General features: G+C 46.7%; 1 protein-coding gene across 1 annotated transcript in view; it reads right to left on the bottom strand.

The window, feature by feature from the left end:
* The window catches only part of MFN1 (mitofusin 1), a 34,430-nt gene that overhangs the window by 8,817 nt on the left and 11,083 nt on the right, over positions 1-14,530 (bottom strand). Inside the window, exons 7-13 of the mRNA XM_053390605.1 lie at positions 12,481-12,588; positions 10,696-10,849; positions 10,372-10,439; positions 5,599-5,720; positions 2,626-2,752; positions 1,821-1,925; positions 7-109 (exon numbers count right to left, since the gene is read on the bottom strand). Coding sequence (XP_053246580.1) covers positions 7-109; positions 1,821-1,925; positions 2,626-2,752; positions 5,599-5,720; positions 10,372-10,439; positions 10,696-10,849; positions 12,481-12,588 — 787 coding nt within the window. The remainder of the gene's footprint in view (positions 1-6; positions 110-1,820; positions 1,926-2,625; positions 2,753-5,598; positions 5,721-10,371; positions 10,440-10,695; positions 10,850-12,480; positions 12,589-14,530) is intronic.

Below are 14,530 nucleotides of genomic sequence, written 5' to 3'. Positions count from 1 at the left end.
TCTTACCGATCATTTCCTGCTGCGACTGACACATAGACTTGTTGACTTCACTGGAGCAACGGTCAGCCAGGTTCCTTCCCAAGCCCTCTTCCAGGTGCTTGTTGAGCTCCTGACATTTCACAGAGAAAGCAAAGAGTCAGCAGGTGACCTGGCCAAGCTGTAGGGTCTGAAAAGACACAATGAGGCAGCAGAGGGCAAGCAAATGATGTGCTTGAGGGCATTCTTATTGCTACTTCTGAAAACGCCTCTCAAAACACGAATAGCTGTGCAACACAGTTCAATTTTAGTATCCTAGCTGCCCGTGAAGAAACTGCTCACCTCCTGAGTTTCTTCATCTGCATGGGCAGGAGAGAGAAATCAGAAAGCTGCGGGAGGCACCTGCCACCTGGGGGACAGCCTCCCAAAGGCCCCACCTGCCTTCCAAGACATGTCAGTCAAAGGCTCCCCCAGTACAGACTTAGGAGCAACCAGCAGACCAATCAGAGGCCTCTGGCCTCTCCCCTCTTTGCATACTTGAGACTTCGAGTCTCTACATGGCACACTGCGCAATGGTTGGAATGTTAACACTCTTCACAATTTAATGGGCAACTTGCTAGCAGCTTGTCATTAAACTATCTACAGTTTCCCTAACAATGCTCTTAAAACACACACACACTTAAAAATATGCCACTGTGTTGCATTGCAAGCGCTATCCTGATGTAATGAGTTGCATCCCCATATTTTAAGAACATTTGGACTGGCGGCAAAACATACAGACTCGATTTTTTGCGGGTAACAAACGATACTGCCCTCTAACTGATTTCACTAGCACCATGCAAGTTAAGGCAATTGAATTTCAAACACTCTCTCTCTCCGAAATTCAACACTTTCCAAGGAGTACACGCTTACACAGAGATGTAGGGGGAATGGAAGGAATATTTTAATTTTATCCCACCCACCCCAAAAAGAGATCTTTCATTCATTAAAAACGAACTTTCTAATTACAGTTGGCATGACTTTCTCTTCAGTCACAGAGTTTCTCAAACACATTAGCTTCACCAAGATCCTGAGGCGTGGTGACAACATTTTGCCAAATAAGTTTTTTTTTTAAAGGTGTGTGATCTTTTTGATCCTTGGGAGGGGTCAGGAGCAGTGCTATTTTCCTAGAAAAAGAGGTGCCGGAGCTCACCACGAATGCCTCCATTGTTCTTGAATAATGGCAATGGCACCCATTTGAGAGGTGCTGGAACTGAGTTCCTGCTGGAAAAAGCCCTGGGAAGGAGAGTCCTTATAATTCATCCCTCGCTCTGCCATTTTGATCAGATCTGAACGCTTCACATTAAACTCAGACAAACTGATGTATTTGAGACGTTCTATGTGTTGGTCTGGGACGCGGGTGGTGCTGTGGGTTAAACCACAGAGCCTAGGACTTGCTGATCAGAAGGTTGGCAGTTCGAATCCCTGCGACGGCGTGAGCTCCCGTTCCTCGGTCCCTGCTCCTGCCTACCTAGCAGTTCGAAAACACGTTAAAGTGCAAGTAGATAAATAGGTACCACTCTGGCGGGAAGGTAAACGGCGTTTCCGTGCGCTGCTCTGGTTCACCAGAAGAGGCTTAGTCATGCTGGCCACATGACCCAGAAGCTGTATGCTGGCTCCCTCGGCCAATAAAGCGAGATGAGCGCCGCAACCCCAGAGTCGTCCCCAACTGGGCCTAACGGTCAGGGGTCCCTTTACCTTTACCTTACGTGTTGGTCATGTAAGCACAAAAAGACCCATCGCAGAACCCCAACAAAGCAAAACTGGACAAAACCTAAACCATTTCCGCCTAGGGCAGAACTTACACTCTTATATAGTTTCAAAACTTGTGGGGATGGGTGGAAATCGGAGGAAAACTCATCTACCAAAACAGAAAGCCGACAAATTTCATCAGTCATGGCTGAAGACACCTGGAAAAGACGGGATACACAAAGGACAAGAACAGCATGAGGAGCCTTTTTACGAAATGCAAGCGGGGTGGTTATTCTAAAGTCTTTGCAAATTGATGCTCAGGGCAGCTTTAACTTCCAGTACAACCTTGGGATTAAAACTAACGCTGCAAGCATTCAAAGCCCATCACGGGCCCTTATTATCTCAATGACCCTGAAGATATGAAGCTTCCTTATTCCATGTCAGGCCACTGATCCATCAACTAGCCCAGGAGCAAGCGGACTTCAGGCTATTTATCATGTTCTCCCACAAGTCGCTGCTCTCTAGCTTCACAATCAGTATCCGTTCTCAGCCGCGCTGTGCCAGACTGAACGGAGTATGTCAGAAAGGGATCCTAGGCGCTTCCGCATGCAAACCAACCCCCTTAGCTATGGCCTCCCATTTACCTTACAACCCTGCAAGCCAGGCCAGTGATAGTTTCCTTATCACAGATGGAAGGAGAGACTCAGCTGGAGAGATCGGGAAAGGCCTGGCTAAGGTCACTCAGTGAATTCCACCTCCCAGCTGATGTTCTTAACAACCCCTTTCAATATCTTTGAAGTTGCTGGGCACTTACTGTCTTCGCTAGCCATTGTTCCAGCACCAGAAGCCCATAAAAGCCCCCCAAAGGTCTGTGAACAGCCATGATTGGCATGCTCTGGGCTGGTTACCGCAACTTACCTTGTTCGCTACCTCCTCCGTGACTCCTTTGATTTTCTTCTTGATGTCGTCTGTCAAAAGGTTGAGCTGGTTGCGGACAAATTCCAGCCTGTCCTTCTGATCTTCTCGCTCTTCCATTGAATGGACTCTAAGGTAAGTAGCGGAAATGCAGCCATCAACCCCGACTGTACGCACAATGTCCCGGCGGGGGAGAAAAACCAAGCACCAAAGTGCTGCTGCCTCTCCCTGTCTAGGTAGGCCTGACGCAAAACTACACCCAAGGACACGGGCGAGAATGGCAGCTCGCCAGTTAAAGAAAGGCCCCAACCCCTTGGAAGAAGGGCCTTCCCAGTGGTGGCTCCCAAACTCTGGAACTCGCTCCCTAGCCACATTGGCCTGGTGCCCTCAATGTTTAGACACCCAGCAAAGTCTGTCTTGCTCTCACATACCCAGGAGAACTTCTGAACTCTACTGGAGCTTTAGCCAATAGTCTTTATCTACCACTGGGTTTCAACTCCTTATGCTTAACATTTTTACCCTCTGCTTTTCATCTGCTGTTTTTACCGTTTGTCGTTACACTTTATTATACACTCATGCTGTGTGACCATATGCTGCCTAAGGATTATTTTGCAATACTCATACAATAACTCCGTTAAGGCAGGCCAGTATTATCATTCTACTGCAGATGGGCTGGGGGTGCGGGGAGTTAAGGGAGCTAGTGAGTGAGACTTACTAAGGAAATCTAGCACATTCATTGCAGAGGAGTGATTTTTAATCAGATACATCCCCAGTTCCCAGCGATTACATTACTCTAGTTCCCAAGGTATATGGAGAAATATCGTATTTTTCCGTGTATAAGATGACCCCCAATTTTTGACTATTTTTTTAAAAGCAAAAATCATCGTCTTATACAAAGAAAAACACGGTATGTTCCTCTTTAACGCAGAGCAGATCTATTTTTTCATCTATTTTTCCAAGAGCTAGTGCTTGGAATTTTGGCAGGCATGCAACGAATAGCCCTGCTTTAGAGGCAATTTGGGCACTTGTCATTTTCCCCAAACATGGACTTGGGATTCCACAATTTCAGCAAGGGCAAAAACCAGTGTCATTGGGGGGAAAGCCCAAAACCTTCATTCATTCATTCATTCGATTTATTACTCGCCAATATTAGATTTATTAGGGTCAGTCCTAAATCAAGGGTACAAAGATGTATCTTTGACATATGATGAAAGCTATACAATCAAGGTGCCAGCTTAGGGTCTGCCACAGAGAATGCCCTCTCCTGCCCAAATTTCTCAGGGCAGAGGAACTACTAAGGCAGTTTGGGTGGGGGTTGGGCTTTCCCATCTTAATACCCAAGAGGGTCTGTAGGGAAGGAGGCCATCTTTCAGATATTTGGGGCCTAAGTCCTTAACGGCAGGGAGCCCTTTCCAGCCTGAGGGCTGCATTCTCCTCTGGACAACCTTCTGGGAGCTGCATGCCAGGGGTCACAGAATTACAGTGCTGCCTCGCAAGACGAAAAGAATCCGTTCCGCGAGTCTCTTCGTCTTGCGGTTTTTTCGTCTTGCGAAGCAAGCCCATTAGTGGCTTAGCGGATTAGCGCTGTTAGCGGCTTAGCGGATCAGCTGATAAGCGGCTTAGCGGATCAGCTGATAAGTGGCTTAGCGGCTTAGCGATCAGCTGTTTAGCGGCTTAGCGGGTCAGCTGATAAGCGGCTTAGCGGCTTGGGAAAAAGGGGGGGGGGAAGGAAAAAAACCCTGCAGGAACTCGCAAGACATTTTCGTCTTGCAAAGCAAGCCCATAGGAAATTCGTTTTGCAAAGCACCTCAAAAACGGAAAACCCTTTCGTCTAGCGGGTTTTCCGTCTTGCGAGGCGTTCGTCTTGCGGGGCACCACTGTATAGACTTGAAGGCCTGGAAGGGACATCGGCGACCATCTAGTCCAAGCCCCTGCACTGCAGGGATCTCAACTAAAGAAACTATGACAGAAGGGTAGGTTTTACCCTTATACAGAAGACTAGTTTCAACACCCACACTCCTCTAGGAGAGCAAGAGGCATCATCAGGGTTCAAAGACAGGTTTTTTAAAACAACAACACTCAAGGTGGGGATGAACTGGGACCAGTAGGGTGCAGTAGGGTGTGTGGTTTAGGAGAGACCAGAGGACCAGATAAAGTGGCTCCCAAGCCTGAGGTTTAGGGCTTTAAACACTAATGTGAGCACTTTGAATTGGGCCCCCAAAACCAACTGGCAACCAAAGCAACTGCTTTGAAACAGGGACTAGGTAAAGGTAAAGGGACCCCTGACCATTAGGTCCAGTCATGACCGACTCTGGGGTCGCGGCGCTCATCTCGCTTTATTGGTCGAGGGAGACGGCGTACAGCTTCCGGGTCATGTGGCCAGCATGACTAAGCCGCTTCTGGCGAACCAGAGCAGCACACGGAAACGCCGTTTACCTTCCTGCCGGAGCGGTACCTATTTATCTACTTGCACTTCGACGTGCTTTCGAACTGCTGGGTTGGCAGGAGCAGGGAGCGAGCAACGGGAGCTCACCCCGTCGTGGGGATTCGAGCCGCCGACCTTCTGATTGGCAAGTCCTAGGCTCTGTGGTTTAACCCACAGCACCACCCACGTCCCTTTTGAAACAGGGACTACATTATATCTAAATGGGACGCCAGCCAATAGTCTGGGCTTCTGTATTTTGGATGCAGCTGCACTGAGACCTGAGTTGTCTTCAAGGGCAGCCCCACGCAGAAAGTGTTGCAGTAGTCCAATCTGAAAGTATGCAGTACGGTGGCCAGACCATCTTTCATGCATTTGAAGGGACAACCCAACAAATGTGGAGGCCAAGTGACCAGAGAAATCCCGTACTCACCTCTTGCCAGCAGTGGTCTAAGGGTTGCGCTATCTCCTGATAAAGGGAAGAAAGGTCAGCGCCACCCGGTGGCTGTTTCCCTGCTTAGCTGAGCAAGGTGAATATGATAGGAGAGGCCTACCTTTGATTGGCTGCTGCCACGTTTATGGAGTCCATAATGTTTTTCACTGTGTCTAGGATCTGTTTAGCTCTGATAGTGTGCTGCTCAAACTTGGTTTTCACAGCTGACTGCGAGATACACTCCTGCGAGGGGCCCAAGCCACAACACATTACTGCAATTCCATCACCAACACATGCTGGAATTTCACAAAGGCATTGTGCTGCTATGTATTAAAACTTAAATCCTAAAGCAAATTATATCTTTAAAAACACACACATTTAAAGTAAAAAACATACAACAGAAGCAAAAAAGGAACAAAGGAAGACTGAAAACAAAATCACAAGTCAATAGCAGGAAGTTAGTGCTGTCATTGATGGTGCAGCTGCAGCAGAAATCGGGACTCTAGTGCCCTCCAGATGTTCTTGGGACTCCCACCATCCCCAGCAAACATGGGCCATGGGGTCAGGGATGATGGGAGATGCAAGTCAAACAATCTCTGGAGAGCCAAGGTATCCCCACCCTGAGCCACAGTAATGTGCAATGGTCAAATGAAAAGCAAAAGAGGAGCAACGAGGAATGTCAAGCCATTTGCCGTTGGCCATTCATTCAGAAGGAAGGAGCTGCTGCTGCTGCTGCTACTTCTTGCTAAGAGTCACCGCACACATGACAGGTTATAGGTGTATTGCTAAAAACTGAACATGTGAATGTGGTGAACACACCTATCCCACAGGTACGTCGGTTACTGAGCTGCGATCAGCTGCAGCTCCATTTTGAATGTAGACTCTATGGTGAATTCAGGCTTGCCTCTGGCTAATATAGACATCTGAACGCAGCCCTGTTTAGGGAAGCTTTGAATGTTTAATAGATTATTGTATTTTAACATTCTGTTGGAAGCCGCCCAGAGTGGCTGGGGAAACCCAGCCGGATGGGCGGGGTATAAATAAAAAATTATTATTATTATTATTATTATTATTATTATTATTATTATTATTATTATTGGCATGACCCTAGTGCTCTTCAAGAATCTAGTGGCTTTGGGTGCCAACTGATATAGAGCTGCCTTATCACTCCCCAGATTTGTCCGTCAAGCCCAGAATTGCGTACTTTGACTGGTAACAGAGTTATTGAGCCTTGGAAGAGGTCTCTTGCATTGACTAGGGTTCTCTTGATTGGGACTTTCTGCAGGCACCTGCTCTATCACTCCCCAAATATGCACAGATACGAGACATGCAAATGAATCAGGGTTTCTGTATTCACGCATAGCCCACAATCCTGAAGGAGGACCTTGCACATCTCTGAGATACCCACAGTGGTAATGCAGGCATCTCTGAAGGCAGGCTGATGCAGATGTCGCACAGAACCTAAGCTGATCCAAGTCTGGTGACTAGATCAAGGCAGAAATCCTGTGTATGTGCCAAATGCCATATAAATGTAAGAAACAAACAGAATTCTCTCGTAGCTCAAGTCATTCGTGTGAAGAATCTGTTGTTCAATTCACCTATCGTGATAAACCACGGTTTGCCACAAACAGGCTTGAATGGGCTGTTTTGATCATTGTCACATGCAGTGGAAGGAAATAAACCATGTTCACAAGAGAAAAGCCAGTGACTGTGGTCTGAATGCTCCCAGTGCGAGCAGCAAAGCAAGCCATGGTTTATGGCTTATTGCAACCCACAGTTTATGGCTCACAAGACATGTGAATGCAGCCTGTGCAATTACAAAAATGTGGCAAACAACGGGACTTGCCCTCTGGGAACAGTGGAAAATTAAATTTTCTTGTATCTAGGTTTACTTGCACTCAGGACATTTTAGATCACAGCAGGTGACAGAACAATAATTTTTTTAAAAATGGAAGGCGAAAGAAAAAGGGGAAAGAATACATAAGGAGAGTTCCTTGATCCTCGATGAAGCAGATCTAGAAATCAGCAATGAAAATGCAAGAGGCTGGCATGTAACAGCACATTGTTAGAGCTAGACAAGACGTGGAGGAGTGTCAGATTCCAGACAGGCAAATAGAAAGGAGGCGAAAGGGTTATAATCCCATCCTGTGCACTATGCAACCAGAAAATCCACAGCAGAAAACTATAAGAAGTACAAAAGTTAGTAATACCGCAGCAAAAACAACAACAAACAACCTCAGAAATGATAAAGGAGTACACAATTCAAACACGTTCACACATCAACATTATTCGAGCAAACTGAATTACTGTCCTCAAACCTGGTCTCCTCCCAACAATAACTCAGTGGTACATGCTTTGCAATAGTAACAACAACAATAACAACAATAACAATAATTGCTTTTGACAACAGAAGATGAGTTTTAAAACAATACAATATAGACAAGTTTTGCATGCAAAACATCCTGGGTTCAATTTCAGGCATCTGAAATTAAAAGGATCTGGGGCAGGAGAGAGACTGGGGAAAACCCTACATGAGACTATGGATCAGAGTAGCTGGGGCAACCCAGCCAGATGGATGTTTGTGTGTGGTACAAATAACAATATAATTAGTATTATGGATACCAACCAAGTCAGATGTCAGGCAATGAGCACCTAGGACATTCCACATGTAATGCATGCGCTCAGCTACTGAGCTGATGGCTGCGGGGAGGGGGCATGGTTCAATCCAGTCATTTTATAAATAGCTGCCTTGCAGTTCAAGCACAACGGCAAGTTTGTTGGAAAGGCATTCCTCAGCCTGGTGCCCTTCTGGGCTATGAGGTGCACCAGCACGGCCAGTGATCAGGGATGATGGGAGCTGCAGTCCAAGAACTCTTAGAGGTAAACATTAGGTTGGGGAAGATGGCATTATATAATGCTGGGGTGGTTGCAAGTGAAATTCCTTGCCGCGAATATTGTTTTGGAACTCAGGACACTTGTGAAGTGAAGTTCAGCACATGTTAATTCCATCACTGAAACCGCCATCCTAATCAGGAGAACGTAATTTAAATGTGTGTCTCCCTTTTCTCTCCCCTCACCCCATTTTGTGACAGTTGCAAAGCTTCTTGCCTGATTTGTCCTGCCAACACATGTTGCCTTCTAAGAGATGCAGTAAAAGGTAAAGGTAAAGGGACCCCTGACCATTAAGTCCAGTTGCAGACGACTCTGGGGTTGCGGCGCTCATCTTGCTTTATTGGCTGAGGGATCCGGCGTACAGCTTCCGGGTCATGTGGCCAGCATGACTAAGCCGCTTCTGGCAAACCAGAGCAGCGCACGGAAATGCCGTTTACCTTCCTGCCAGAGCGGTACCTATTTATCTACTTGCACTTTGACGTGCTTTCGAATTGCATTCTAACAAAGGCAATCAAATGTACGCAGGTGATGAGAGGCTTAACATCAAATCATTTTGTTGCAGCAGCTGTTATATAGCAACTACACCTACTTCTTGCCAAAGTTTCACATTCTGAATACCGTTAACAAAGAAAAATCAATCAATACATTGGGGGGGGGGATAAGAACAGATGTGTGTTACTTATTGACTTACATAAAGAGAATTTGAAAAGAATTTGAGTTATTCTAACTCAGTATAGTGTACGCCGATTGGCAGCAAACCAGATGACGTTCCCAGCCCTACCTTGGGAATGAACCTAGGACCTTCTGCAGTCAAAACAGATGCCCAACAGCCAAGCTATGGCCCTTCCCCAAACATTTGACAGGAATTACCTGTCAATGAGTGGGACGTGGGTGGCACTGTGGGTTAAACCACAGAGCCTAGGACTTGCCGATCAGAAGGTCGGTGGTTTGAATCCCCGCGACGGGGTGAGCTCCTGTTGCTCGGTCCCTGCTCCTGCCAACCTAAGCAGTTCGAAAGCACCTCAAAATGCAAGTAGATAAATAGGTACCGCTCCGGCGGGAAAGTAAACGGCATTTCCATGCGCTGCTCTGGTTCGCCAGAAGCGGCTTAGTCATGCTGGCCACATGACCCGGAAGCTGTACGCTGGCTCCCTTGGCCAATAAAGTGAGATGAGCACCACAACTCCAGAGTCGGTCACGACTGGACCTACTGGTCAGGGGTCCCTTTACCTTACCAGTCAAAGAGTATGTTTCCAATCTAAAGGCCTAGAAGAGAGCTGGACATTTGTGCACTGGCATTCATGAGGAGGAGGAGGAGATAAGGAAGGTGAGGATGATTCCCCTTTCTGCTTCCCTCTTTGAGGTGAAAATGGGAGTTGCAGTCCGAAATACCTGGAGGGCAACAGGTTTGCGAAGGCCGCCTTGCAGCCTCTGGGTGGATGCCACCAAAAAGCGCACCCTGTTGCATGTGGCAGGAGTAACATTGCCAAATGGCTGGTTGCATATGAATCACAGAATTGTAGAGTTGGAAGGGGCCACAAGAGTCGACATGCAAGAATCTTTCATCAAACATGCGGCTCAAACCAACGACCCTGAGATTAAGTGTCTCACGCTCTACCAATTGAGCTATCCAGATAAAAGCTGCAACATTTCAAACTAGACTTCCTAGAAAAATGCTGCTGCTGTGTAAGTATATGCAGTGGTGCCTTGGTTTATGAACTTAATCCATTCCGGAAGTCCATTCTTAAACCAAAACGTTCTTAAACCGAGGTGTGCTTTCCCAAAGCAGCGGGGGACTCAATTTACAAATGGAACACACTCAACAGCAAGCGGAACATGTTCTTATTCCAAGGCAAAGTTCACAAACCAAAGCACCTACTTCCGGGTTTGCAGCATTCTTAATCCAAGTTGTTCATAAACTAAGCTGTTCTTAAACCAAGGTACCACTGTACAGTATATTAAAAACTCAAGCACAACTGTTTTAGACTCTCAGGAAGTTTACCTCAAACATTTTCTCAAATTGCTGAAATTCTTGGAAGCGTGTCTGAAATCCGTCGGCCAGTGCCCCACCTGGAAAAGCACAAAGCAGCTGATGAGGTTTGATGTGAGAGGTTTATGAACAGCGATGGCCTCCTACCAGCAATGCTGTAGCAGCTGATTTCCTGAATTGGCTTGGGAGTTGGACTAGGTTACTTCAAAGTCCCTGATTCAATTATTCAAGTTTTCCAAGACCGCACAGCAAAAGCCCCGTTTTTAATAAGGCTTCTTTGAAAACCTGTGCTTTCAAAGGAACATTACATTGCAGGATCCCACATTCAATACACACCTCCCTCAGGCATGCCCTGGGCTCTCTGTTTCCTGGCGCTGAGGACTTCCTTGGCTGAAACAAAGAAGATTCGGTTCTGGGCTTCGGAGGGATCCACGACCTTGAGCTCATCTACCAAGAATGTCAGGCACCGCTCCATGTGCTGCTTGCGCACCTAAAGAAAGAGAGCAGCAGCACATCAGGGCAGTCTTCAATCAGCTGAGTGCTATACAAACAGCCTCTCTGGGTGGGACCACATCTGCATTGTCCCATCGACTACCAAGCCAGGTTCAAGGTTCTTTGTATTAACTTGCAAAGCCCTGAACAACAAAGATTTAGGATACTTCATGGAAGCCTGAACCCTTATATCCCAGTTCATTTGCTGAGATCATCTGTAGGAGCATCGCTGATCATTCCCAGGGATGGCGAGGCTCATCTGACAACAAGAAATAAGAGCCTTTAGCATCATTGGTCCAGTCCTGTAGAATTGTTTTATTGATGTTTTAATATTCTGTAAACCACTTTGAGATTTTTCTTAAAAATATAAAGCAGTATATACCGTATTTTTCGCTCTATAAGATGCACCAGACCATAAGACGCACCTAGTTTTTGGAAGAGGAAAACAAGAAAAAAAATATTCTGAATCCCAGAAGCCAGGACAGCCAGGGGCAGTCTCTCCCGGCCGGGGAGGCTGCGCACGGCTAAGCAAGAAGCCAGGACAGCCAGCGGGATTGCAGCTCAGCGATCCCGCTGGCTGTCCTGGCTTCTTGCTTGGCCGCGCAAAGCCTCTCCCGGGCAAGGGGAGCCTTCATCCCCCGCCCGGGAGAGGCTGCGCGCGGCTAAGGTTCCCCCAAGAGCCGCGCTCCCTTTAAAGAGCGCACGGAGTGCGTGTGCGGCTCTTGGCAGCTTTTCCCCGAGGAAAAGGGAGCGTTGAGCAGAGCCTCCTGCCTGCATTCGCTCCATAACACACACACACATTTCCTCTTACTTTTTAGGAGGGGGAAAGTGTGTCTTATAGAGTGAAAAATACGGTAAATGAAATAATAATTCTCTGCCAGCAGAGAATCAGCCGTCGCCTTCTGTTCCAACTTCTAAACACCTGCTGAAAACCTTCCTGTTCTGCCTTTTCTGCAGTGGCTCCATGTCTGTGGAATGCTCTCCCAGTGAGGCTTGCCTGGCACTTTCATTATACATCTTTAGGCACCAGGCAAAAATGTCCCTCTTCAACCAGATCTTTGGCTGACTAACATTCTATATGCTTTTAAATGTGTTTTCACAGTCCTCCCGCCCCCCGATCTGTCCATTCAGGCAAGCAAGAGGCTACACCAGCACATAAACTAAACAAAAAAACCAGCAACAGAAAAGGGAGAGCTTTTATTTATTTCCTACAACCATGTCACAAAAATGGCCTTAAAGTGTTCCCAGAGTCAAAAGTACCAATCAGGGAAAGGATTACTTTCCTTTGAAGTTAGCAGTGCAAAACATTCACACACAACCCTCAGTGCAAAACAATTCTGCACCTCAAATGTCACTTTTAGTGGGAGGGAGTAAAAACTCTTGGAAATTCTTGTTGATTCCCACTAGTTATTTCTTTTTAGTTAAGAAATTTTAAACTACGCACTACAGAGGTCTTGGATCATACTCTGCTTTATTTTTGGTGTGATCTAAGCCACCCTGTTGGTTGCATATCCTGGGATGATGATCCCTGAACTCACTTCAACCTCTTGACAGCATAAAAACAAAGTTTTTCTTAAATACCAATCTAACACACCCACAGAGCCCCTTCAAAACAATTCAAGAACTCACATCCTCCATGTATTCCGGCTCTGATGCAGAAGCATCCCATCGATTATTCAGGATGAAGATGTTTGGTTTAGAAAGCTTTTCATTTACTTTGTGGAAAAAATGCTTTTCCTATTAAAAAAAAAGGTTGTGGGGGGAGAGGAAGATTTAAGCCTTTAAACTCTGAAACATGGAGTGCGAACATGTGTTAATTGTGAGGTCTTCATGCAGCACGTTAAAAGCAAATGTAAAAATAAATAAATCTGCAAAATTTCTATGGTGAGTTAAAGTGTTTCATGGCCAGGGATCATGGGAGGTGAAGTTCAGCAACATCTGGAGATTCCCCACACCTGCTTGAAGGCTTTCCCAACCTGGCATCCTCCAGATGTTTTGAACTGCACCTACCATCAGCCCCAGACAACTTAAAGGCAAGCGACTATTGTTGCCCCATGTTGCTGCTGCATAGCTGTCAACTTACAGATTTGAAAATAAGGGACCAGCAGCCTTGAAAATAAGGGATCAGCAGCCAAAATAAGGGATTTTCGGAGCACAGGTATGTTCAACTTCTGAGTCCCTCCTAGCTAAAAGCAGAAAGCCCAGCCAGCAGCCAAACAAAGCCTCAAGCGGTGGTTCCCACAGCGCAGCAACCCGGCAAAGGGGATGCAGCAAGGAAAACCACCATCACCTCTCCGCTGGGAAGTGCTGAGCAAAGGTGAGTCCCCAGGTAATGCGGCCGATTTGATCAGCACAAGGCATGCAAGCTCCACCCCCCAGTCATTCTTAGACTCCTTATTGGGTGAGCAACGCAGCCAAGCAACAGAGTTGGAGCCTCCCTCCTCCCTGGCCGGCAGGGAGGGAGGGAGAGAGAGGAGCTGCTTCCTTTGAAACCTGGGAAATTTAAGGGACATCATCAATAAGGGACAGCAGCAAGACACGGCACTGGGATAAGGGACATTCCCGCAATATAAGGGACAGCTGACAGCTATGTGCTGGTGTGGGGCTGAGGCTAAGAGAGAGCAGCTCGATAAAGCCGAGTTCACAAGAGAGGTGAGAACTGAACCCGTAATTTTTTTCATTCACAGCTCCGTTGTACAGTCACTATACCACATCAGCTCTCAGTTCAGATAAAATGCTGATTTTTATGTTTATTAGATACCTAGCTTTATGAAATATTTATTTATTCATTTATCTTCATCTTCATCAACTGCCCCAAAAAATAGCACCTGGGCCAAAACCTGGGTTTCAGTCTAGACCTCTCGTTTCAATTTTGGTTCTGCCACATGGCAATTTCCTTCAAATCCCACCTTTCTACATGTGATTCCCAAGCAGTCTCTCATCCAGATAGTGATCAGATTCACACATGTTTATAGTGCTGGTAAATTTGCAATATTACAGACAGTGCCCTGGGATGCCCATACAGTGTGGACTACATAGCAAAGGGCACTTAAAATCCCATTTGAAGCTTTAAGTCGCTTTCTTAGGAGGTATTGGTAACTGTCCACTATTAACCTGGTGCAGGGGAGCTGGGGAACCTATGGCCCTCAACATGTTGTAGGACTACAAGAAGAAGAAGAAGAGAAGAGTTTGGATTTGATATCCCGCTTTATCACTACCCTAAGGAGTCTCAAAGCGGCTAACATTCTCCTTTCCCTTCCTCCCTTCCTCCCCCACAACAAACACAGACTGTTAGTGGGGCTGAGAGACTTCAGAGAAGTGTTACTGGCCCAAGGTCACCCAGCAGCTGCATGTGGAGGAGTGGAGACGCGAACCCGGTTCCCCAGATTACAAGACTACCGCTCTTAACCACTACACCACACTGGCTCTCACCAGCCATAAGTCCCAGCTGCTGGTTTTACTGACTAGGGCTGATGGGAGCTGGGGGGCGCACATGTTTTCCCTGTCCTGTGATACAGAAGATCTATTGCAAACATCAGCTTCACCAAAGGAATGCCACCTGAACAGTATCTCTGGGGTTTGGTCATCTGCCTGCCATAATATTTAATTACTACAGGAAACAGTCTCATGCTCCAGGAGGGTGACTGGAAGGATGGCTGATCTAAGAGCCTTAAAGTAG

The sequence above is a fragment of the Podarcis raffonei genome, chromosome 5 (assembly GCF_027172205.1).
Source record: "Podarcis raffonei isolate rPodRaf1 chromosome 5, rPodRaf1.pri, whole genome shotgun sequence".
Classification (NCBI taxonomy): Eukaryota; Metazoa; Chordata; class Lepidosauria; order Squamata; family Lacertidae; genus Podarcis; species Podarcis raffonei.
Note: the sequence above shows the minus strand (reverse complement) of the source record. Positions and strands in the feature narration are given on the sequence as shown.